The 25,446-nt window shown below is 49.2% G+C and overlaps 1 protein-coding gene across 2 annotated transcripts; it reads right to left on the bottom strand.

Annotated features, from left to right (window-relative positions):
• Positions 1-771: 771 nt before the first annotated feature.
• On the bottom strand, positions 772-25,446 carry KPNB1 (karyopherin subunit beta 1). Of its 2 annotated transcripts, XM_086766957.1 has the most exons (22): positions 25,151-25,443; positions 24,809-24,867; positions 21,713-21,895; positions 20,062-20,262; positions 18,378-18,530; positions 17,183-17,242; positions 16,747-16,836; positions 16,209-16,319; positions 14,479-14,580; positions 13,047-13,271; positions 12,452-12,643; positions 11,020-11,150; positions 9,676-9,823; positions 9,274-9,345; positions 6,995-7,139; positions 5,279-5,361; positions 4,563-4,670; positions 4,161-4,304; positions 3,946-4,051; positions 3,488-3,602; positions 2,748-2,909; positions 772-2,089 (listed from the first exon to the last, which is right to left on the bottom strand). In XM_086766957.1, coding segments are annotated over exons 1-22 (2,631 nt in total). In that variant the 5' UTR covers positions 25,191-25,443; the 3' UTR covers positions 772-2,088. The 2 variants fall into 2 exon arrangements, with proteins under 2 accessions (XP_086623083.1, XP_086623082.1); XM_086766956.1 differs by lacking the exon at positions 772-2,089 and having other exon boundaries at positions 2,744-2,909; positions 25,151-25,446.

Raw genomic sequence — 25,446 nt, 5'->3', positions numbered from 1 at the left:
AAAAAGAAAAGGCATTACTAGAAATGTGACCCAGGCCTGGCCCTACGCCGTGCTCCGGAGCTGGCTGGCGCTCCCAGCTCGCGGAGCTCCTCCTCTCCTCTAAACACCTGGGGTTTTTTATTTTGTTTTACTTTATTTTTTTGTATACTGGTTCAAAGTCGGCACTTCGACTGCGATCTGAACCCAGCACTGGAAGGCACATATCTGATACCCTGTTCAAGAGCTATTGTGGATGCTGCAGCGCAGATGGGCAACGAGAGCGGACTCCATCGTAGCGGAGCCTAGGATCAGACTGGGAAAAGGAAATCGGGGGCTAAAGCAGATCCTTGTCTGCTTTCTAGAAAAAAAAAAAAAAAAGGGAGAAAAAAAAAATACTGGCTAAGGTTCTCTACTCTCCCTCCCACGAGCAGCTTTTAAAATGCCCAAGTTAACCTGCAGATTGAAATGCTGGTAGTATCAACAGCTGCGGCAACAAAAATGAAATGAAAAACAGTCAAAATCCTGCACCTCCTGCGCTTTTTCTTGGCTTATTGCTGACAATCCAGGATCAGCAAGGGACTGCTCCTCAAAAGCAAGAGGCTCCTTTAAGAGGAAGCGAGAGTTTCTGATCCTTCACTGACGACAAGGACACGGCGGGGCTGGGGGAGCAGCGGCAGCCCGTCCACGTTCCGAGTTGCCCATCGCACTGCTGCTACTCTATCGAAAAAAATACAACGGTTACTGGGTTCCCCTGTACTGGAAAGACCAAGAATACAAAAAGGAAGTATTGGGGAATGTTTGACACCATTTTATTAATCTTCAACTGCAGTGGAAAAATATAACCTTTTACAAGTGCCGTCTTGTGTAAGCTCAAGTCAGTATATATATATTTTATATAAATTTCTTTTTTCCTTTTTTTTTTTTGTTTTTGAAGTGCAGCAAGAGACCAATACCACATTAAATTTGATCAAATAAAGAGCACAAAAGGCCAAGCAGTTTCCAAATGGCATTTTATCAGATTTTGTTTGAACATTGAATTTATCCTCATTTTGCAATCCAAAATATTACCTGAAGTTTTATTTTGTTTTTCAACTCTTTGGCACAATTTTTGTGGGTGTTCGGGCTGCTACAGTACAAGTCAGGAGAGATCTTTCCCTTTGCGTTCTCACTGCCAATTCGGAGCACTTAACGTTTGTATTTTTTTTTTTTTTTTTTAAGCCTGAAATCTTGTTTGACAATTTATTTCTATTCCCTCTAACGCAAGAGTTTTGTTTTTCCCCCATTTCTACATTCACAGTTGAACAATATTAAGGAAGGAAAGGCGCTTTGATGAAACGAGATCATGAAAAGCGTCACTCGGAACGGGAGCTCTGAACATTCGTCAGTGTTTCCCTAAAATAAAAAGCCCTAAAGAGCGACTTTCCTTTTTTTTTTTTTCTTTTTTTTTTTTTTTTCCTCTTTTCTTTTTTACATCTCTTATGCTGCATCAGTAGACTGAACTTCGGTTAGTTTATGAAATGCAACAGCTAACCCTTTTTTTTTGGGAAAAGATAAACTGCAATGACTTGAAGTTGAGAATGTGGATACCGCCTCATTCACACACACTCACTCCTAGACTGAAAATCCTTCACCCCCTCCTTTTACCCCACGCACTGACAGCACCGTGCGGCAACGGTTACAGCAGGCGGCTGGAGACCCAGGCTCCATCTCCCTCCAGCAGCCAAAGCCAGACCTCAAAGAGCACCACAGTTGAACCCAGTTTCCTCTCCTCCGAATCGGCCGTTCCCCTTCCTGCGCCGGCCACGACAGAGAAGCTAGTCCCGGTCTGTCGGAAGAAGAGACTCGCTCGTTACTCGGACAGGAATCGGTCGTTCCCTCTTCCCGAAGATGGCCGACGCCAGGTTTTCCACGCAGGTCAGTGCTCAGCTCGCTAACAGCGCTGCTGCTGTTGCTGCGGCGGGATTTTCAATGTGGTGTGTTTCAAACCTCAATCACTCATCCTCTCATTCCCAAACATTCAGCATCCGTGCACACTCCTCACTTCCGGGTTTTTTCAAAAGATTGGAGATTTCCAGTGGGGGTCTCAGGTGTCATCCCAATGGTAACAGATCTGCAAGCAAAAAGGGTCCATCAAAAAACCACAAAACCCCACATTCGGGAGATAAAACCAGCAGTGAGTGGCAAAAACTGGCTAAGAAGAGAAACATGGGGACAGTCAGAACTTGTCAAGGTGAGGTGACAGAGCTGTAGGAGTTACTCTCCCAAACGCAGACACACCAGCACGCCCCCTCTATAACCCACACGTTTCAAAAGGCGCCTTGGCAGAGTCATGGATTTCGGGTATCTCAAGCTGGGAGGAACCCATAAGGACCATTGAGCCCAACTCCCTGCTCCTTGTAGGGCTGCTTAACACTAAACCATGACGGTGAGCGTCACCCGGACGGCGCCTGGACTCTGAGCCGGACTGAGGAGTCCACGGACTTCGTAACACCACAGGATCGTCCCCGACCAGCAAGGGCGACGCACTGCACACAGCAAGCAGCCCCCCAGGCCTGCACCCACGTCTTGTGACAGCCAAGCAGCTCACCCCATTTCTCCGTTTGTGTTTGTTCTGACACACAAGCCCGCAGATGGGGCTCGTTTACAAAAATAAACGAGGAACAACCTTCTAGAGAGCTCGGCTTTTGCGAGGTGTCTCGTTTGGACTCCGGAGTTCAGCCAATTTCATAATTACACAACACAAAAAGGAGGTGGGTGTGATCCCTTACCAAGCTTGATTCTTCAGTTTTCTCAGTTCTTTAGTCGCCCAGGTAGCGAGGGTTTTTGTTTTGTTCGTTTTGGATCTTCTTCCTTCAGTTAGTAGTTCATGTATCATGGGTCTAGCTTCTACTAATTTCAGTACGTCTTTTCCAAACGCTGTACACAAATCTCTGAAGAAGAAAGAGAGGCTGAGTGCTGCAAACAGATGTGCCAGCGCCACTCTGATCAGCTCTCGCTAGCAAAAAGAAATCTGACTCACAGCTAATGTCCTTTTTAAAATGCTGCATATGGTCACTAATTTCAGCAGGAGAACTGAACAGTTTTCTGAAATTGTGACTAACCAGAGACATTCCATCTCCTGTCCAAACACTGATGTTGCCATCAGCTCTCCCTAAAAGCAACAGAAAAGATTAAAACACCCTGACCCGAGTTCCTCCGCACTCAGTGAATTGAGGGCGGGATGTTTTGTTCTTAAGCCCAGGTCATCCTTGACAAATCCTAAGTCTGGAATTTCTGTAACATCCACCCAGCTCTCACTCCTACCCACCAGCTTTCACCCTGTCAGTTAAAGGACCTCACCTGCGTAACCACTTCACACCCTGGGTTAAACACCCAACACCAGACTGTAAAAACCCAGAACTGATGTTAAACACCTCAGTCACAAAAATGCAGCTACAAATATTAAGGCTGCTGTACGATTCCTCTCCAGTAAGCACGCTGCCAGGTGAAACAGGACCGGGATGCTTACCCGATCAGTCCAGCAGCACACGCCACCACTCCGTCGGTGTGATCCTCATCTCCAGCAATGTGGTCAATGTAAGACAGAATAAATTCTACTCGGGGCTGCACCAGCATCACGTCCGCTGAAAGGAAACAGCTTGGTTACAGCCGGTGAAACACAGTTCATGTTTAACAGTCGTCCTTTAAACGGGATTCCAGTGTACCCCCCTAGCCAGCCACAATTCCACCCCAGAAGAGCTCTCAGACAGAGAGGGGAAAAGCTGCCAGAGGAAGCAGAACCACAGCAACGGCTCTAACATTCCCCGCTCACGGCAGCAGGGTGTTCGCTCCCACACAGACGGGAACAAACAAGGACATGCCCATGGACACGACAACAACCGTGTAACACCTCGTCTCAGCAGAGTTCTTCCTACCTCCCTTTGTTACTTCGGGCACCGAAACACCGCAGCGGGACAGAGTACTCACGGTGCACGTTCTCTTGGTCTCCCTTCAGTCCTTGGATGATGCCAGTGTAAGCTTCCAGGCAGCCCTCCCTCAGCTCATTCAGGTAATCCACCATGTCATAGTCAGACTGGAACGCAACGGGAGAGCACGCTTCAGCCACGGCCCTGACGACGCATGCACGGCCCTTACTCGTTTACGATTTTAACGAAGGAACCGAAGCACGCACACTGCCTTACCTTATCGACCTGCGCCTGGGAAGCCTGCTGAAGGGTATTCAGTACGACATCCAGGTACTTCTTAAATTCTCCCCCGATGGCAAGGGCAATGTCGCCAAACACGGAGAGAATCTGAGGCTTCACAGACCGATGAACGTTTTCATTCTGTGAGAGATTTCGGCGCCATTACATTCAGTTGCAGTCCTTTTTAAGGGGGGAGGAGCTAACAAATTAAGACTTTTACTTGAAATGTAAATCCTTACCCCCAATAAATTTGGATTCCATTCAGATAGTAAGCAAGATAGTTGTCAAACACGAGATCTTCAGAGCATGCCTAACACTTCTGCTTCTCCCACCTCCCACTTTCCTCTCAGTGTGCAAGCCAACTGTTACTAACCGGCTAATGAGAAGGTAAACACTCACCCCCAAGTTCTCCAAGAGCAGCTGCATAACCTCGTCACAAAAAGGCAAGATGTTGGATTGCAGGGCTCTGCATAAGTCACCAACCAGGCCCACTGCAGCCAGACAAACCTGCAAATAGAACAGCAACTCAGACACCCACCCAGTGAGTCAGTCCTCTGCGCTCTACCCTACAGCTTCAGCTCATTAAAGCATTAAGTAGTGGTGAGAGTCTGCAGCCATTAAACCACCACAAATAACGACCCTCATACAGCAGCTGATGAGTCCCTGCTTCGTTAACTGTTCACATCACAAAGCTGCAAAGAGCTGAGCTTGCTTCCCCAAGGGAGAGGGCAAGAGATCCAGATGCCAGTGAAGTGACAGGTACTGGGTCTGAACAAGCGCTACCAAACTCAGCAGCCACCCCGCGTGCACCATGACTTGACCTTCCAATGGAAATTCACAGCCGGAGCCGCCTCTCTCCTCATCGAGGCCAACTCTTACACAGCCGCTGTGACAACACAGGTGTCAAGTCAACAAAGGCCTTCTGCTGAACTGAACAGAAGAGCCTAAATTTGTGCACGTGGCCAGCAATTAGAGCAAAGTCTACAGGGCTCCAATTTTGTTCTCCTCACCACAAGCTGTGGTATTTCACAGGCGCGCACCTGCTGAACCCAGCATCTGTCAGCAGATGAGAATTTAGAGATTGTGAACACAGGGCTGCCTGGTTTGACCTCTACCTGGTACTCAGCATAGTTCTTCAGTCCGATGCCCAGGAATGGTTTGAAGGCATCCATGTACTTCAGAAACTCTCCACCTAAGACTGTGCACGGAAAACATTCTAGTTAGAAAAAAATCCCAGCCCACAGCGTACTCGCAAAAACAGAAACCCACCATTATATTCCACCCAAAACCAGTACCTGTGTGTTCCACAGAAGCACAACAAACTGCTTCTCACACCAAAACTGAGCATCAGTGAAATACGTCCATCTGGACTACACTGAAATTCGAAAAAGCTCAATTCTTTGCGGGCTCTGAAGACAGAGGCGACCCCCATCCTCCTAAAGGACGTGGAGATCCTCCCGACTGAGCCGGCCCATCAGAGGGAGAGGGACGCGGCAGCACGCTTCAGAGAGGGTTTGGCGCCATCGCATTGCTTTGCATCACCTGAAAACCCCACGGCTTCTCACGTCACTTTACTGCCGTAACAGCTGGAACGCCTTCCTTTGGAAACAGCTCCTCAACCGCGTCAGAGCCACGCAGCTCAAGCAGGGCGCTCTTCACTATGTCTGTATTTTAGCGATATTTGAAGAAAAATACTTCTGCTCTTCTCCACTAACTCCTACTTTCCTCAAGTCTCTTGTATTACTAAGACCACGCATGCAGACTTACCTCACCCCAAAGCGAAAAGGCCTTTGTCCCAAGAGCATACACACGTTTAGCTCGCATTGTTCCTACTCAACCTGCTTGTTCACTTCCCAGCTCACTCAGGCAATCCCATTAAACATTGCCAAGAGCGGTCAGAGGGGTTCCCACCAAAGACCACCAAAACACGCTAGCATTGCAATGGGCTACTCCAAAAAGCCACAACTAACTCTGCTGCACTTACAAGGTCTCCTGCGTTCTCAGAGCAACCAGGCATGTACTTCTCCTAGAAACGGGTCCTGTCACCAGCTCAGACCCTCGAAAGGCCAGCCAGGATAACAGCCTCAGGAAAACGGTAAGACTTTGTAAGCCTCCTTACGAAGTGATCTCTCTGAGGGCCCATTTCCAAATCACGCGCAGCTTTTACGGGAGATAAGGCAGGGCTATCAGGCAATGAGGTTACACGTAGACTTCCAACAGCACCTCAGCTTTCACACTCAGACGCAGCATTTGATAACAGAGTGTGTTCCTAGAGCTCCAGGTGACGCCACACCTGAACCACGAAGCTCAAACTGCCTGGAATACCACAACCCAAATCCGATTTTACTTCACCCACTCTGACCCACTCCAACACTGGTATTTGCCACTGCGACTTCTTTTGAACAAGAACAATGACTGTAAATCCCCCACTGACAGAGCACCACAAAACAACCACGGGTCACAGGCAGCAGCAAGCCTGAATCATTAAGATAAGGCTAAATCTGTCCTGCAGCAGCACCAAGAGACTGGGTTCCCATTGTGCTGGGTACAAAGTAGGACTAGGGTTTTTTTTCTGGCAGAATTTGCATGGTAGCTATGTTATTAACAGAAAATGAGCCATTCATTCAACAAACACAGTCTAGCGTAACCAGCCGGTCTCAGAGCTTCACAGATAGATGTGGTGAGATGCGTGGTCAAAACCATACCTCAGACAAAATCAGGAACTTCACAATGTCTTTTGTCATATCGTCAAAAAGAGAAGGAACTAAACCAGCTCTGTCCCAGCTCTTCCTCTTCCAAAACACAGCCTCGCTCTGCAGCGCAAGACTGACCTTCTACCAGGGTGCTGACTGCCATCAGGGCATCCTCCTGCACGCCCCCCGAGCCCGCCGTGCTCTGGAACATTCTCAGCAGGGATGCCATCACCACGTCGGAGATCTGCAAAGCATCCTGGTGCTGGACCTTCCGCAGGACATTCTGGGTGGGAAAGGAAAAGAGATATTGTAAATGCTTCCATCGCTGTGAGGCTGAATGGTGCCTTTGCGTCTCCTGTGCTAGCTCCGAACACTCGTGACTGCATTGGGCTGCTAAAAAGGAAGCTGCTGTTTGAACTCTGTCGCTGCAAAAATATGCATTGTCAGTGCAAGTGCAAAGTCCCATTCATTTCAGCTGCATTCAATTTTCCAGCTACAGAACAAGCTGAATTTACCTTTCCTGCTGCATAGGCTATTCTCCAGGCTTTCCATTTGTAAGCTGGCATTAAATGTGACCAGCTCAAACTTGGCCCTGTGAAAAAAGCCCTTCTCCATCGCAGCAACGTGACTGCAACCTCTTACTGCCAAGTGCAGGTTGCACGTTAAGCTTTGCTTCTAAACTACAGAATTAAACTTCAGAAATGCTGGTTGTTAAACTACGGCGGAAGCATGTCATTGCTGCTCACTGCAGTCAGATCTCTCCTACTCAGGATGAACAGAGAATAAATTAACATACAACCCATGCAAAACACGTTTAGCACCGAGGTGTCTGAAAAGCAAAACCGATTCCTGGGAAGAGCACAGGAGCCTGGTGAGCACACGCGTGCTCTGTGTCACCCAGCACATCACAGCGAGCAGAAGGGCCAAGGGAACACCCCAGGTAAATACCTGAACCCAATCCGTGCTCTGCTGCCGTTGCACAGTCCTGACCACCCCTGTCCGCATGTGACCTACAGACCAGTCTGCTGGACGTTCATAACTGCATTTCCAGCAGGAAAGAAAAAGCACGTAACGAAGTGGCACGTTTGGCTACGTAACACTGAACCCCTGCCCTGCTCATTTGTACTTAGTGGTATTTAAGTATCTGCTGCGACTACTGTAAATACTTCAGGTTCAGAGTTTGCGCTAACGAAGAAACACACGTTTACAAACCCAAGCCAGCAGTTTAATTCCACCTGTACCACACTTCCCACAGGCAGAGGTGTCCCGAAAGAGCTGAGTGATCACACTGTGCCAGAAAGAGAGATTCTAGATACCAAAGTTTTTCCAGTAAAGCCCACCACAAGGATAGATTATTCCTACCTACCCATTACTGGAAAAGTTACCCCAAAAGTTGGAAGGTGACAGTAACAGCTGACGCTATGAGCTACTGAACAAGAAGGATGAGGTTAGTGATTTCTCAAAATAACCTGGAGACGACACCCAGGAGACCTCCTAACTGTGCTTAAGAGAACGGGAAGCCAAACCTGACAGAAACGGACTGTCACCCGCAGGCGAGGAAAAGGCTCCCTGTCCTGGGCTAACGGGAACGAAGAAACAAACTGCAGAGAACAGGTGAGACCACCCAACCGAGGGACAGATCCGAGCAGAGGCAGATACTCTGCTCTGCTTTTATTTCAGATTACACAGCACTGCATTCCACCTCCAGAAGAAAACATCCCTCTCTTCTCTGAGCTGCACAGAGCTGCCGTGATGCCGAATCTGCATCTGCGATACAGCGCCTTGCAACCGGTAAGGAGCTAGGCATGGCAGCACGGCACCACCCCTCCTGCAGCGCAAGAGGAAAGCTTCAGCACCAAGTACCACGCGCTTCAGAGGACGGTCTGATCAATCTCCCGAGCGGGCTGGGAGGGGAAAAGGGGCTGTTGTCGGTGGACTTTTCTCAGGAATGAACAAGGAACCGAAATGCGCCAGTACTCCAAGTCACGCGGGCTGTTCGTTACCAGATGTTTAATTTCAAGGACATTCATGCATTTTAATTAGTGCCATTTTAAATAAGAATACCAACCACAAGAGGCAGATGAACGGATTAAAGCTGTTACGGAGGTTTTTTTTTGTCTGTGCCAACTAAAGTGATTGTTCAGCCTGTAGCCAACACAAGAGTCAATCTGAAAGTGTACACAACCTTTAACACGCTACACGCAGTGTACCTTACTCATACTGCCCTGAATTTGATAAGCCGTACTCTACCGAAGCCTTCTGAACCTTCCATCACCTCCCACACGTCAGGGGGGACACGAGATCTGACTTCCTCATTCAGATCTCATCAACAGGACTGGGTCTGCATCGTTGGGGGCACAGAAACGTCTCTAAAACCGCCCCCTTCCCACAGCCACCAGACAGGAGAAGGCACTCACCTGTAGAGTAGCGCAAAGAAGAGACTGAAGGTCATTGAACTGGATTCTATCGGAAGTGCTCTGGATATGAGACTGGAAAAGAACAAAACCCCGCACGTGAAAAGCCTGCATCGCAGTCCACGCAAACCCTGCGGATTCCGACAGCACTACCAGTTCCAGAGATTACATTTTAAATATTTGCTTCTTCAAATTTAAAACAACAGGTACTCTTCGGAAGCTTAATATCTACCTATCTATAAAAAAAACCCCAAAACTAAAACCACATTATACCGTAACACACAGTCAGGCACAGAACTCACTTTTCCACACCAGAAGAAACCACAGCACAAAGGCAACATCACACCTACAGAGCGTCCTTAAAGCCCTCACCGTACCGGGGAATTAAAACCCCGGCTTGCCTACCTCCATCTGCAGCACTTGCTGAAGTCGTTCCATGATGACCAGAGTTGTCTTTTGGACAGCAGGGTAACAGTCCTTGGCACTGTTTTTCACTATTTCCATCAGAGATTCGTATGCAGAACTCCTCAAGTTATTCTGGTGTCCATCAGGCCTGTAACGGAAGGAATGTATTTGCAGCTCCCAGTGCTCAGGCTTGCTTAGAAACAGACTTTTTTTTTTTTTTTTTTTAGTAAATCGGTAACAGCTAAATTTTAATGTTGCGACAAGCAGAAGCACTTGCATTCCTGCATTCCAAGATGGGAAAGTAAATGAAATTTGTGAAGCTACTTTTTAAGCATTTTTCACTCACTATTAATAACGACTTCCAATATCTTCAGTCACCGGCAGCAAGCACAGGAGAAGAAAGAGCCTCAAACCCCATCTCCCAGTGTGCCTCTGCCCCGCCCGGGAAGCGGTGGTCTCGAGGTGAACAGCATACGTTACTGCCTCCGACACCTCTCCGAGACGTTGGCGAGGGTGTTAAATTTGAAATAAAGATGCTAAGGTGACTGATGGGCTTCAGAGCCTTAAGCTAGACACCGCACTGCCGGTTGGATGTAAATCAGACAGGAAGAGTTTAGACTCTGAACTGTTCAGACAGGGACACCGTTTAAGAAGAAGTCGTCCTGCAGCAAAAGGCTTCAGCTGACGACTGAACTGATCCAAGGATTGAACTCTGAGCTGTCAAGATTTATGCGACCTTCAAGGCAGAATATAACTTCAGCATTACCCTTATTTTTGCATCTGCAGAACTGAGAAAAACATTTTGCCTTCTCTATTTATATTTCAGCTTAGTTGGGAAAAGGGCAGCATCCGGCCTAACGGGGTCCTCAGCTCTGCTGCGAGTACCTGGTGCTAAGGTAAACGGATGTAACCCTCCAGCAACAACCACAGCATGAAACAATCCCAGTAAAATTAACCGTACAGTACACACAGACCGCTAATTACGTCTTGCTGCAATCCTGATCATTCAGTGGCCTTGCAGCCAACCTTGGAGAGTCTTATGACTACTGCACAAAGATGCACACAGTCAAACCGTGCCCCGAGACTTCAAAGGAAAACATGGAAGAGGCACCCTCGGAGGAAACCCCAGGCTGACTAAAAGCAGATATGGACAAAATACTGGGAAATTATTCTGTGTGAATAGCTTTCTTCCTGAGGATTAGCATTTTATGTTCTCTGCGATACCAAAAAAGCCCGGTTCTGATAAAACACCATTCAGATCTAAGCCGCAAGAAAGAGGACCAACAGTCTGAAGTAATAAAAGAAAGCATCTTCGCAGAGCTTAAGCCAGCCGTTTAGCGTTACCTATCTGCGGTCTCCAGAAGTTTCTGAACTATTAGCTCAAACGAAGAGGATAAGCAGTAGGTTGCTGGTTCTTCCTGATCATCAGCTACATCTGCAGCTTCATAGGCAGCTTCAGCCAGACTAGAGAAGGCCTGAAACACAGAACCACGGTTTCTATTACTCACATCAGTTTACCCTCGCAAGTCCAAAAGCATCTATTCCAACAGTTTTCATTCTAATGAAAAAAAAAAACCCAAACATGTGCAGGATTAACAACTGCCTTCGTGAACAGCTAATTGCTCAGTCCACTGAACATTGCAAAGACTTAACTTGTAACACTAACATGCAAGGCAGCCACCCTGTCTGGACTCAAATGTCCGCACAGCATTACTGGTCTCAACAACTGGCAGCTGTGAAGAATCAAAAACTGAATACAGGCAGGCTGCTTGAACCTCACAGGGTATCAACAGATCCTACCCACTGCCCATCATCATCGTCACAAGCTAAAATCCCGGTTTAGACAAGGCTGTGGACTGCTCACGTTCCCAGCTGCAGAGCAATTGTAACTGCTCTGGGAGACGGGTGGATTAGAAGAGTTGAAAGCCTCCTGATTTTCCTTTCAATCTAAAAACATATAGTAGTCATCACCCTCGGAAGACAAAAGCCACAGCTACATGGACTTTTGCCAGGATCAGCGTATCGTGGAAAAGCTTCTGTGCTGACTAGAAGTCTTCAAACCTCTGGAATACGAAGAGAATGAGTTCTGTCAAGTTTCTAAAACTCGTTTTGACATGCAAATACTCATCTCTAGCTCAATTCTTATTGAGCAGCTCCCTTAAAAGGCAGTGAGGGACACATTCTCTTTATAGTGAAAGATCAGAATGCTACTTGGTAGTAGACACGCATCAAGACGATGATACAACTGAAGTTAGCAAGCCAACCCAAAGGATTGCAACTCTGAGTGAACAAAAAGATCTCATGCTCCTCAGTTTAGTTCTGGAGCCACCGCAGAAGCAGGCTTAGGTACCGGGAAAGGAGGGGTATCGTCTCTCCCTTAAGAAGGCAATCCAGCTGCCCCCAAGAAAAAAAAGCTAAATCCCAGCATGCCCTTTCTAAACAGCTATCACACCTCTTATCAAGGACAGCTTCCATAGCATTTTCACACCAAAGGCAACTTCTACACTCAGCAAATACTAGCATTTTTCTCCTTAAAATCCATTTCTTCCTTTATTTTTTCCTACCAGAACCACAAAACAGACTCGAGACAACTTACTGTTAACCAGTTTTGTGTGCTGGATGACGAAGCCGTGAGTCGTCTCTGAAATCCACCTCAGTGTGTGAGTGTACATACATACGTGTGTGTATATACGTGTGTATTCATACGTATCAGTGAGAGCTGCACTCCCCTTGCTGACAGAAACGTACGCGTCCAGCAGCAAAGGGGCTGCCTTACCCAGCACACGTTGGAGGCCACTCTGGGCTCGGCGCTCAGGCCCTCCATCAGACACTGCAGCAGCGGGGCGAGGTAAATGTCATTGATGGCAGCTTCAGGGAGCATCTCGCAGATCCTGCCCACCGTCCAAGCAGTCGTGTCTCGAACCACGACGCTGGGGTCCTTCATTAGTTCTATTAAAGTTGGCATTGCCTAGAACGGAGTTGCAGTGAGGAGAAAGATGAATATGAAAATATGAATTTGCTATCATTTCTAATTTTAACATATTCCCTATAAACTAGCGATAGGTTGGAGAGGGGAGGACATTCTAGATCCAGTAGGCCTTGTCCTCATATTTTAAGATTTGTAAAGTTATTTCCCAGAGGTACGACTTGAGAACTGAGGTATTCTGAAGTCCTGCATGCCCCTGCGATTCTGAGCTACTTAGCCCAACTACCTGCCCTGGGCCTACCAAATCTCTCTAAAACATGATTCAAAGGCGGCATCCTTTTGCTCTTCCTCAGACGCAGAACAATGTCCAAAGCAGGCATCCTCCTCCAAATAAATCAGAAAGTTTTCGCTCTGCAAGCCTCCAAGAAAACACAGTGAATCTTACCTGTATGACTAATGGTTTGAGCTGGTTAGGCTCTGGTCCTTCCAAAATGCACCCAAAAGCCATCACTGCCGCATCTCTGTATCGCCAATCTGGATTTTTAATGTGTTCTTTAATAAAGGGCAGCACGTGAGGAACAATGTCATCTTCGCAGCAGGTCGCCAGAAGCATGAGGCAGACACCCGCCGCTTTGCAGGGGTTCCAGTCGTCGTCGTCATCGTTTTCATCCTAGGAGAAGAACAGCACCCCAGTCAGTCTAGGGGAAAACACTCCTTACCACTCACAGGCCGTGGCGTCCTGTTGGATCCACTGCAAGGAACATTCCCTTATTCCCAGGTGTTATATTTAGAAATTAATTCAGGTCTGCAAGTACCAGCTGCATTTCTGGCAGAGACCTAACCGGAGTTACTTGCATCGTCCACACCCTTCCATCCCGGCGTACGGCTGCTAACTAACAGCAGCCTCGGACACCTTCCAAATGGCTTCTCTCTCATTTAGGCTGAGATTTTGTTCCTTTGATCCACGCCATTGCCTCGCAGAGTGCCTGCTGCACCAGTTAAATAGCTTCTTTCCCCCCACTGTTAGCTCAGCCACTTACCAAATCCCTTTGAAGCTTCGTACCTGCGATTCTCTTATCTGTTTTATCTTTTCTAACAAGCACTTTAGAACCCTCTGCAGTTTAACTCTCCGCATCCAAGCGGACAGCGATACGAAAACAAACAGGGAACAATTCCCTGGATTCGCTAAACCCACCAAGCGTTTTCCCAGTAAGCCAAATGAACTCCATCCTGTATGGCTTAATTAACAGTTTTATTTTATAATTAGACCTGCTGTAGCAAGTGATTCCATTAGTTTTGATTAGCCTGTGAAACACAGTCCAAACAAGGACCCGTGAAGTGCTTAAGAGGTACTAAATAAACACGGGCCTCGCAGTTCAAGTAAAGCTCGAGAATTCCAGAAGGTGGATCTCGAACGACGCACAGACTGTGTATTGGTTTTAATTTCACAAACATTTCATCAGGAATACAGATAACTACCCAAACATTTCATCAGGAATACAGATAACTACCAAACCTCTTCAGAAACCATAACTACAAGCGTGTGCCGACAGAATTCAGCACTAAAATGACGCTGCATGCAGTCTCGCAGTCTCAGCCCTAGAAAGGATGCATCATCCAGTCAGCGTGGTGCATGGTGTCTCATCACAGACCGAGGACTGCCACTGCAGCTGCACTGAAGAAGCGCACCCCTAAAAACCACCCGAGGGGACCCAAAGCACCTCCAGGACCAAGGGTACAAAATGTCACCTACACAAGGGAGCAGTGACCACTGCTGGTGGTTTGCTCTTCCGTGCAACAACAGCATCACCGTCCCAGCCCTTCAAAGTAGGCGCAGTGCGTATTTCTGGACACGCAGCAAGGAATTTGCGGCTCACCTGTTTCGTTAATGTTTGTGTTAGAATCGGGACCAAATACTGTAGCGCTCCCTTCGCGTAAAATTTGCTAGTGTGCTCTGGAGGCCTTCCTTGCTCTGCTGCCTGGAAGAAAAGGTTACAAAGCGTTTCTCAGCGGCTATATAGGCACAGGGTCTGGATTATGAACTCCAGTAGATACAGTTTCTCTTTTGCACGCTTTCGCCTCCTTCCCAACACAAACTTTAAGTTACCATAACACGCAGGAACCTCAAGGACACCCTGCACCAGTCCCAGTCAAATATTCAGTCAGCAAGTTCCATTTGCCATTCCATACACATACAGAGCCCCTCCTCACGTGGTACAAATATAAATATTTTCAGTTTGCTGTTACGTATAATTAACAGGTGACCCCAAGTAGAAGCAGCAAAAGGTCTTCAGCATATAAACTAAACGTACGTGCTGCTGACTGTCCTTTTATCCTTGATTTTTTGGGCATTCAACATAAAGATATATTTAGCTACTTTTAAAGATGGATATGATTCATCTGGAGCCCTTCAAAGTTTAAGCTATTATTGATCTCTACGGCTAATTTATGCAAACAGCATCTGCATGCAGAACACCACCCCAAATTAATCTCCAGCCCCATCCATTATAAAGGATAATGATTACTTTTATTTCATCCCATAACTCTACATTTAACTCATAAATAACGTATTACCTAGAAGGTGACCAATCTTTTTGGGCACTGGGGTACGACTAAGCCACGGACGGCTGTAAGGCGCCCCAGAATGCGCACATGTCAGCGTAACAGGGTCCGCTAGGCCTCCAAGACACCAGGCCATTCAAGAAATGCTCTCCCTTCAGTCTTGTACATGTATCTCAACAATATATCGAGGTGGCGTCCTAACGAAGCAACAGCTCAAAGATCTTCACAATACTGAGCTTTCCTGGTACAATACTGTGCCTGGCGCACATGCTTGATGTGCATCCAGGGAAACCTTACAGCAGCAGCTTCAGCTGACTTTGGAATGCTAAAAAGAAATCAGGTAGCTGTCACGTACCCTTTGCAGAAAACCAGCACTCCTATGTCACAGCGCGTTCTCATCAAACCTGTCAAAGAACCCTTAACCTCAAGCAGATTCAGTTCCCAGCCAGGCTGGCACTAAAACCATTCTGGGCACCTAGGAAGGCAGCTCATCCCAGTCTCATCTCGTAAGCAAGAGGGGTCACAGTCAAACAGCACTAAGAACTTGACACTAGGCTACAGAGCCTACAAAATAACCCAGAGTTGTTAAAGGGAATTCCAAACAGCAGCTCACATGCAGCCTTAGATACAAGCTTCGCATCTACTTTGCACAGCAGAATAAATTACCCATAGCTGTTGGTAATTTATTATTAACAAATAACCAGCCGTACCACCCTGGCTAAGACAGCTCCTAGCGCCCAAGCTGGCGGCTGAAAACTAAGCTGGGTACCACAGCACTGCGCTGCTGGCTGCAGCACGCGTAACGCCCGCAGAGGCAGCCAGCCCCCCAGGCTTCCTGCAGCCTCAGCGCCTGTCAGACACGCGCCACGTGAGGTCTCGTCACGGGACCACGACTGCTGCACAAGGGGCTCAGGTGGGCATCTCCTACGCCATTCTACTTGGGAGAACAGGAGGACTTTCGGATGCGGTTCAAAGCCAAGGGTTCAGCATTCCCAAACACGATCACGGGCATTCACCACTTTCCAGCAGTCATTTGGGAGCTCACCTCAGATGCCTCTATAGCCAGGTCCATCTCCTCGTCGCAGACATTTGACCAAAACTCTATCCCCTGCAGAGCCACCTCGTCTATGTCACTTTTCATTGCTTCAATAGTTATCTTTAGAAACATGAAAGAAAGGAGGGGGGAGAAGGTAATTTTTGCAAGTTATTCCTCCTGAAATACATGCCCCCACTTTCGGCCAACTGGTAGGAGATGGGTACGAGAGCCAAGACTGTCTGTAATCAGATGCCACATTAGAGTTACTGTTCTTGAAGACAATCTCCTCATTTAGAAGTTTATCAGCTATCAGCACCTTGGGAGAACTGCAGAGCAAGAAAAGCAACGTGCACTGTCCTGACTTTTGGAGTCTCAAGTCTGAAACGCCTGATGTCGGTTTTACGGATTTCACTAGGAGAGGGAGTCACAGCATGCATGCACAAAGAAAGAAAACCAAACCAGGAATGTAGGAAAACTTTTCCTCTTGGATTAGGACAAAGGAATACAGGAAGTTCAGACGCTATATATGCGAAATGTGAGTACTCACAGCAAAAAGCGCAGGACCCATGTACGTCTCCATATACTGGTAATAAAGGGACATTATCTTCACCAAATTCTGTAAGGCTGCCACTCGTACCTGTCAGAGTAGAAAATGGATCAAAGACGTGACCTTTCCAAGCGCCGTGACAATCAAGCACAGTTGTAGCCTACCACAGATCAATGACCCAGCCCTTCTGTTGATTCAGTTTACTCCATACCTCATGAGGTCTTTCACAACAAGTGACATAAATCCTCCTAGCAGTTTACTACTTCAAGCTTGAAGTATCAAACTAATTTTGTTTGAGTACTTACCTGTGCACCAATCATTTAACAGAACGCTGTTTATTTCATGTAACACTTTGCAACTGTTTGTTGATGCTAGAGGTTCTAGCCAGCTCCCCCAGAAAAGTGCAGTGACAAATCAAACATTTAATTTCACTCACCCTTGTATCTGGACACTGCGTTGCTTCACAGACTACTTGCATAATAAAGTGCCTTTCAGACTAGAAGGAGAAATAAAAGAACGTTAGAACTGCCTTACAAAAGCATTAGAGTCTTTGCAAGCCTTCCTATAGAAGATGTACTTTGAGTATGGACTAGTACAATCACTCACAGAGCACTTCTAAAGACCAAGGAATAGTACAGGTTACTATTCACTGCAGTATTTTAAATAATTTCTTCCCCAAAATGGGAACCCAGGCTTCCATTTTGAAAACTGCTTAACAGGCTGTCCAAAATAGAAAGACACAGCATAACTAAAGACACTAGCTTTTCTCATAAAAAGAAAAAAAAAAAAAAAAGAAAAGAAGATATTCTACTGTTTCCTGAACTATTTCAGCAATTGCTTCAAAAAAACCCTCAAAACTCAGCCAGGATATAAATTTCACGAGGGGCAGCACCAGGATATCCTTGCATTTCAGTAGGAAGGAGGAGACTCACGCCCAGGGCATTTACAGTGCTGAAGCCCAAGACAAACACAGTTTGAATGGATCACACACCTCCCATCTCAAAATCTGAAAGACTCCAGTTCATCCCCTTGAACAGCCACTGAATAGTTGGCTAGGGAAAGTTTTCACCTAAAAACCTTCTAAGCTGAAGGCTCAATAGTAATTCCACCTTCCCCATTCTCTCCCTGGTAGAGACCTAGCGGATAGGCTTAATCCGAGAAGGAAAAGGAAAATCAATCGATTTCTGTGCACTGAAGGCTCCCATTCTGCGGCCCCTGCTCTGCAGACTCTTACAGGCCTTCCTCCCCCAACGATTTTCAGAGGCAAAGTCAAATCTGGACTGCTGCCACACCACTTGAAAGAAAGTGCTGATCCAAGCTTGCGCTCTTAGAGCAGCACCACAGAGCGGAGTTTGATTGGGAAGCAGAGCATCTAACAGGCTGAACTCTACAGCTGGTTCAAATTCATCCAAAAAAGTCAGCGATGCTTCCTTTCCCTTGACGAATCTCTGAAGATTTCCACAGCATTTCCGCATTACAACAGGAACACACTGGATTTATAAAAATGAATCCCAGTCTCAGTTGCAACGTAATTATGCATCAAAACTCAGCGTGGTGCATGATTTCTCATCACAGACCGTGGACTCAGCCCTTGCATTCTAGGCCAAGAACTGTCACCGTTTCCCTCTCACCTCTTTGTCGAAGTTTGCTTTGGTGAATTCCAAAGAGTTCAGGAGTGCATTAGTAGCTGCTAGCTTCACATTGTTGCTGGGCTCTTCCTTTCTCATTCCCTGGATGATGGCTGTCAGGATCTCATTGGATTTGTCCTGAAGCTGCTCTGGATCCTGAAAAAAGCGTTGATAAAGTTACCTGCCGGCTGAGCAGCTTTCTCCACATTTTAAAGCACCCTCAAGGTTTGATCCTGAAATGTACAAGCAGAAGTGCCAAGACCTGAAGGCCAAGAAGCTCTCTGCTCGCTGGGAGCACACACAAGCACAAGGAGTTCACACACCTTCACAGCTTCTGGGAGAGAAAAGAGAAGACTGAACTGCGTATTGCAGATATTCAAGCCATAAATGCCAAATAACCTTGACTGTTTCAAATAACGGCTCAACAAGCTTCAGACCACTTGACTTCCTCCAGCTAGCGAGTTAAAGCCACTGACTGTTTTCCAATGCCTTTACACACTGGGCAGAGGCCTACACCAGCCGTGGTTGATATTTTTATTGGTCAAGTTGCCGATCTTTTTTTAGAAATAGGGCAAAAATACATTGCCTGGACCAGCAGCAAGGACAGGACACTTAAGCACTCAAGGCTTAAAGAATAAAGCTATGAACACGGACTAAAGATTAATTTTTCTTCATGGTAAATTTAAGACCTCAAATAACTTCATTACTTGTTACTTCAGAACTTATGCAGCAGTTGATTCCCGAACTACGGACACGAACTGTGTCCCAAAGTGACCGACACCAACGACAAAACTCCAAGAGGGATCTGGGTTACAAAATACCAAGCAGCAAGTCAGTGCAAAGGCCAACGACACGCGCCACGCAGGGAAACCACGAACACGCACTCAGGTCTTACACAGAGCAATAAAACAACAGCGGAGCTGGCGCAGCCCCCTGCACAGCTGAGGATCTCCTCTTTACTGCGCTGGCCCTCCATGAAGCAACCCTGCCCAGCGAAACAACCCCCTGCAGCCTGATGAAAAGCACTAAACGGATTTCTCTTTCTGCCTCACCACACTGGGGTTCAGCCAGCGACGTGCCGCACACGCATTCTCGGAGGCATTCAGCGGCACCAAAAGCAGCAGCTGATTTTGTTTTTCAGTGGCAGGTCAGACAGCACACGGGGTTTTCGCAAGCAATTCAGATCAGACACTTGATGCATCAAGCCGCGATACTGCGAACTATGCTGATAAAACCATGAGACCCTTTGTAGAAGGTGCCTCAAAGAGCTGCGTATTCTTGCCCGTGCATCAAAAATTCCCGAATTAAGAATAAAGGGACTCCTCAGGCAAGACGAAGCAAGTTGCCAGGTTCCCCCAACACAGAAAGGAATCACTTATCACTCATCTGTAACACTTTACACAAGCGGACGTTCAGCTGAAGTTTTATAACAGCTCCCCTCACCATCACGTGACCGCAGCGACACACAGACTTCAATCTGCACCTCACGGAGATGACCTGGATTTGTGCTGCGAAAGCAGGTCAGTCCCCTCAGACACCATCCCTGCGCGCTCGCTGCCCACCGTTCTGCCAGCAGACAGCCACGAGGAAGCACTGCAGCCTGCCGGGTGCAGAGGTGCGCGGAAGGAAAGGCTGGAGGAGAGAAAATACGCTCACGGCAAGGTAAGAGTAGGTAAAACACACTCACGATATCCTGACAGATGTACCCAATGGCCTCCAGCGTCGACTCTTTCATGTGCTCCGTGCTGTGCTGATTCGTAACGTTCGCTACCAACTGGGGAATGAGCTCGGGCCACTGGTTCATGGGGATCTCTGCGCACGCGATGCCAGCCACGCACTGAGAGGCGGAGCTGGGCCTGTAGGTTTCTGTGCCCAACGTCTGCAAAACCTGCGGGAGAGATTAGCAGGCGGGCGATGGTTTGGCGTCAGCGACCGGAGACGGGTGCTGCCCTGCCGCCGAAGCCTTCGCCTCATGTTACTGCACACGCACCCCTCTGCCCCAGCAAAGCAGTTTGCTTGTTCTGCCTTCTCCTGCTGCGAACGAGGCCGTGCCCACGGACAAACAGCGTTAGAAATGAACTTGGCCGCGGCTGCCCCTCTCAGGAAGCGAGATACAGCTGTGTGACTGCACGTCCTTCTACCACATCCTTTAAACCCCATACACAATGCTACGCGCCATAACGCGCAGCAGTGACTCGCTGAACAATGCCTCCCCGCTCGTATTGTACGGCAAAATTGCGAAAGCTGAATTGTGGTTTAAAAATCCCCCCTAATACCGGGCTGTTTATGACAAGATAATCTGAACAGGGCAGAATAATTTTGTTTCTTTTTAATTGCAACCAATCAAAAGAATGATTTTTCTTTTTTTATACTTCAGTAACATTTCTTAAAAAAAATACGTAGGAAGGGGCGTGCCTTTGTTTTAACATTTCCAGTTATATGTTCTCATTTTCCATATATTCAGTTAACACTGTATTTCTAAAGTTACTTGACCAAAACCAGCAATAAACCGGCTTTGTTAGCTTCACTACACAGCAGCGACAGCTCCTGTTTACAGTGCTCCCTTCGCCATCATCAACACAAATAAAAGACACGGGCTGGGCGGGTGAGGATGGTACAACCTTATCCTGCCGCACACGGATTGTACTAACACAAACCGTTACACACAGCGTGCGGCCAGCTCGTATCTGTGATGTAACCCCGAGCGGATCCAAGCGCACCTTTGTTCCCATCAGCCAAAAACCACTAAGCCACCAGTTCTGCCATGGCCAAGTCCTGAACTTTAACCACCAGAGAGTACAGGGGTCCTCAGGGAAATTCCCCATCTCTGTGAAAATTTAAGAATAGAACTTCCTATGTGGAACTTGCAAATTTTTTACCATATTCTACTCTTAAAATTTGCCAGGTCTGGTGTGAACACGCATGCTCAGACACAGAGTACACTTCAGAGATGTTGGTGTGGATTGTAAGACAGCAGAGGAAGCCGTTCCAGTATCAGGAAAAGCAAACGCCAGTCCAGTTGCACTGTCCAGCGGGGACGCCGTGCCTATTAGCTCTGCAGTCACTCAGGAGTATTCACAGGCTCCTTGTAAAAGTATTTACAGGTGCGAATCTAAAAGCCTCACACCCGATTGGTCGTTCACCCTAATAATTCTACAGATTAAATACACAAGCAACAAAGCACCCCAGCAAGCGCAGATGACACTGCCTGCCTCACGAGACGGGGCAGCCAGCCAGCGGAAGACTCCTCAGGTGCAAAAGGACGGACAAGCCACCCATCGCTCATCCCCGCCCCGCGAAAAACCAGCAGGCAGAGAAACAAAAGTGGTAAAACTTACATAGTTCTTGACTTCCCTGCGGGCGTTGGCGTCGATGGCGAGCCATCTCTGTTGGTACTGGGCCTTGATGTCGGGGTCCTTGGACGTCAGGGAGTTCTTGATCTGCAAGCCGGCGGCCACGCGGGCCACCTGGCTGTTGCCGGGGTTTGCCAGCACTCTGGACAGTTCCACCAGGAAGGTCGGCTGCGGAGAGAGCGGCGCTCAGCACCCGCCCCGCGCGCGCCGCCCCGGCAGCGGGAACGACCCCCCATTCACCCGGCAAAACCAGACCACCGCTCCTTGAAGCTCCTTCTCCAGCAGGCCAACAGCAAATCACCACCACGGCGGCTCTATCCTGAGATTACGGGCGTTAAGCTCCTAATTAGAACCGCTGGAAAGCGGCGTAAGCAGGCATTGACTTTGCTGGATTTTTTTTTCAGCTTACTTGAGAGACCGTTACCTTCCGTGCTCCTGCCTGCTTTAAGTATTCCTTTAAATAAACCGCTCAGGTCGCATGCCAAGATATGTATTTTCTGGATGGATATCAAACATGGCGAAGAGTAACTCTCTACTATTTCCTTGCTTCGAGGCAAACACCCAAACTATAACCTAACACAGGAATTGTCAAAATGTGAAATCAGATGCTTCTCCGGCACATTACAAATAGGCCTGCAAAATCACAGACTCGCTTCTCTGCAGTCAAGGGTGCGCAGACACACGAGGACTACCCTCCACAAAACGCGTGTACACGTGGATAAAAATACCTGACCGCACCACTCGCTTTTGGGGAAGAGCTGGTGAGAAATGCCTCCGCATTTAAACCCTTCCCTGATTTGGCAGCTTTACATTTCAGGGACTTCCGCTGTGTACAAGACACAGCTAAAGTTTCAGCAGCGAAGCTTTTTCCTTTCGCTGGCCCTAGGAAGCATTCTGCCTACGAAGAAAACCTTTCTAGGAAACAGTGGAAACAGCTGCAGCATGTTCAAAACCGCTTCACTCCAAGCAGGAACGTGGTTTTCCTGAAAACGTTTAACACGCGCTTCTACGTAACCATTTCTAAAAGCCTCTATAACAGAGCTTAAAGGTTTTGGGGCACCAAAACCAGTCATTTAAAAAACTAACTTAACTTTCAAAAGTTCAACAGAAACATAGAGTAGGTCCAGTATCTCGGACTCCACAAGCGCAGCTCTTCAAAAAAAGATTTTAGCTGGGCTATCCAGTGCTCTTCACCATTCAGACTGTGGCGTTTCGAAACAAAAATGTGGGACAACTGAAACTGATGAGTGTACGCCACCAGAAATACTCTGAAATTGTAACGCAACAGGCGAAACCCCAACAAATACAGCACAGCAAGCCACTTCCCAGCCATCAAGATCGCTCACGTTTTATACGCTGATTTTATTAAAAGCGAGGAATAATCAAAAAAGGTTCACAGGGCAAGACAGAAGTGTTGCTGCCACCTTTGAGAAGAAACCTGTACTAAAATTCAAAGGTGAAGGAGCCTTCTTGGATTTCTCACTCATAAATTAGCAAAAAAAAAAAAAAAAAAGTCTGTCTTTTCACAGAGCTTTAAGAATAATTCTAGCTGAAAATGAGAAGCATTACATTAAGCCTTCCAGACTCAAGACTCAAAGCAAATGCAGATGCGTACGACCTCAGCTCTCACACCTCCAGAAGTGTCAATGAAAATCCCAGAAAAGAGTCCAAATTAACTGCGGCGGGGGGGAGGAGGAACAATCCCCTCTGCGGGTGCATCGCCGTTTACGAACACTTCCAGCTCTGGGTGCTCGGCTGCAGCCCCGGATGCGGAACTCGCTCGACCCCTGTAGCTCCTACCCCGTCCCATCTCAACCCCTTCCCTCTTCCCGCTCACCCCCCATGTCCTGCGACAGGAACGGCCCCGAACCCCGTGTCCTCATCCTCCTGCAAGGCCCGCGGCCCCCCAGCCCCTGCCCCTTCCATGGCTGGACCGTTCCGCACCCCCATCCCACACCAGGGCACAAATCTGAGCCCCAGCACAAGCTCTGCTTCCTCCGCTTGCTGCCTTGCCCCGGCTCTCAGAAGTACAAACAAAACCTTGAAAAGCTGGTGTATCCCTGAGTTTTAAAGGCCTGAAATCCAGGATGGCGAGCAGCTCAAGTACATCGCCCTGAAATACGTCACATAACACGGCCCAGGAAGCCTCAGCCTCATGGGGGGGATGCCAAGATTTAAAATCAGAGAATTTTGATTCAAAACTGATGTTTCATGCAAACGTCAGTTCTGATTCTGAGGGATGCTTCACACACCTTAAAACGGACCAAAAAGATTCTGTGACTTTGCCAGTTTACACCAGTGAGGGCTAGTGTATGCAACCACTCAAAAACCGAGGGATGGCAGTTTTGCTTGCGACGAGAACGCGTGTACAACAGCACTGCCAGCAGCCAGCCCCCCTGCCCCACACGCGGCCCCCGGCGAGCGCGGCGCAGCAGCCGCACGCCAGGCCTTGACTAAGCAAAAACCCCGCTCCGCTCCGCCGCCCCCTTCCCGCGCTGGGATCAGACACGCTATTCTCCCCCCCTTCTCTTTTTTGACCTTTTTTTTTTGGTTTTTAATTTTTTTTTTTTCTGAAGAAGGTCACAGGGAGAACCCCAGGCCCAGCGGAGCTCCCCGCCCTTTGCCGGGGGTGAAGCCTCAGCTCCCCCCCACCCCGCCCCCTTCCCCAGGCCGGCGGGGCTCCGCGGCTGCGCCGGTACTGCCGGTCCCGCAGCCGCCCGGCGTCGCGGAGCCGGGGTAGGCGGATCCCGGTGCGGGGAGGGGGCAGCGGGGCCGGTGGCGGGGCGAGGGGACCGGCGGGGCCGGGCGGCGCCCGGGGCAGCGATGGCCGCGGCCGCACATGGCCCGCGGGCCGCTCCCGCAACCGGTACGGCCCCCCTCGCCCGGCGTCGCGTTCCTATTGGCTGATGAGGGAGGAGGACGCGCTGCTATTGGCTGGGCGCGGCGGCCGGGCGCGGGCAGGGTAGGCTGCGCTCCATGGCGGTTCGGCCTGGCCGGGTGGGGCGGGGAGGGGGGGATGGGAGCGCCCGCCACCGGCCCCGGCCCCGCCGCCCCCGGGCCCCGCCGCCCCCGGGCGCTCACCAGGTTCTCGATGGCCGCCTGCTCCAGGAACTTCTGCGCCGCCTCGAGCTCGGTGCGGTCTGCGAGGGACGGGGGTTGGGGGGAACCGGCGTCAGTCAGCGGGCGCGCGGGGCCCAACCGCCCGGCCCTCCGGCGCCAACGGCCCAGCAGCCCCCCACCCCACCCCCCCCCCCCGCGCCCGTCCCCGGCCCCGGCCCCGCCGCCTTCCCCGCCGCCGCCCACGCCCTCCCGGGGCCGGGACCGCCGCCTCAGGGGTGCGCGGCCCCCGCCCCGCCCGGGCCTACCCGCCACCCTCCTTCCTTCCTTCCCTCCCTCCCTCCAGCCGCCGCCGCCGCGCCCTACCCGGCGAGACCGTCTTCTCCAGGATGGTGATGAGCTCCATGGCGGCGGCGTGGCGGCTCCGGTACCGGCGGGGAGGAGGAAGGGAGGGAAAGCGGGCCGGGGCCGGAGGAGGGGAGGGAGGGGAAGGGAAGAAAGACGGGGCCTGCCCCGCGGACGCGGCCGAGGGAGGGGGGGGGTGTCCCGCGCGGAGGCCTGGCGGGGCGGGGGGGGGGAAGGGGGGGGCGGCGGCGGCGGCTCCTGCTGCTGCGGGCGGCGGAGGGAGAAAAGGGCCGCGCGAGCGGGGAGGGAGGGCGCGC

Source organism: Chlamydotis macqueenii, chromosome 25 (genome assembly GCF_036417535.1).
Source record: "Chlamydotis macqueenii isolate bChlMac1 chromosome 25, bChlMac1.mat, whole genome shotgun sequence".
NCBI lineage: Eukaryota > Metazoa > Chordata > Aves > Otidiformes > Otididae > Chlamydotis > Chlamydotis macqueenii.
The sequence above is the reverse complement of the archived record's forward strand: the minus strand, read 5'-3'. Positions and strand labels throughout refer to the sequence as shown.

Excerpts from the sequence above, each read along its gene's own strand:
- KPNB1 (XM_086766956.1), bottom strand. The coding sequence starts at position 25,190 with ATGGAGCTCATCACCATCCTGGAGAAGACGGTCTCGCCGG. Across the intron at positions 18,531-20,061 it reads GGTACATCTGTCAGGATATC|GATCCAGAGCAGCTTCAGGA; the intron begins GTGAGTGTGTTT and ends CGCTTTTTTCAG. Across the intron at positions 2,910-3,487 it reads TGTGCTGCTGGACTGATCGG|AGATTTGTGTACAGCGTTTG; the intron begins GTAAGCATCCCG and ends TTTCTTCTTCAG.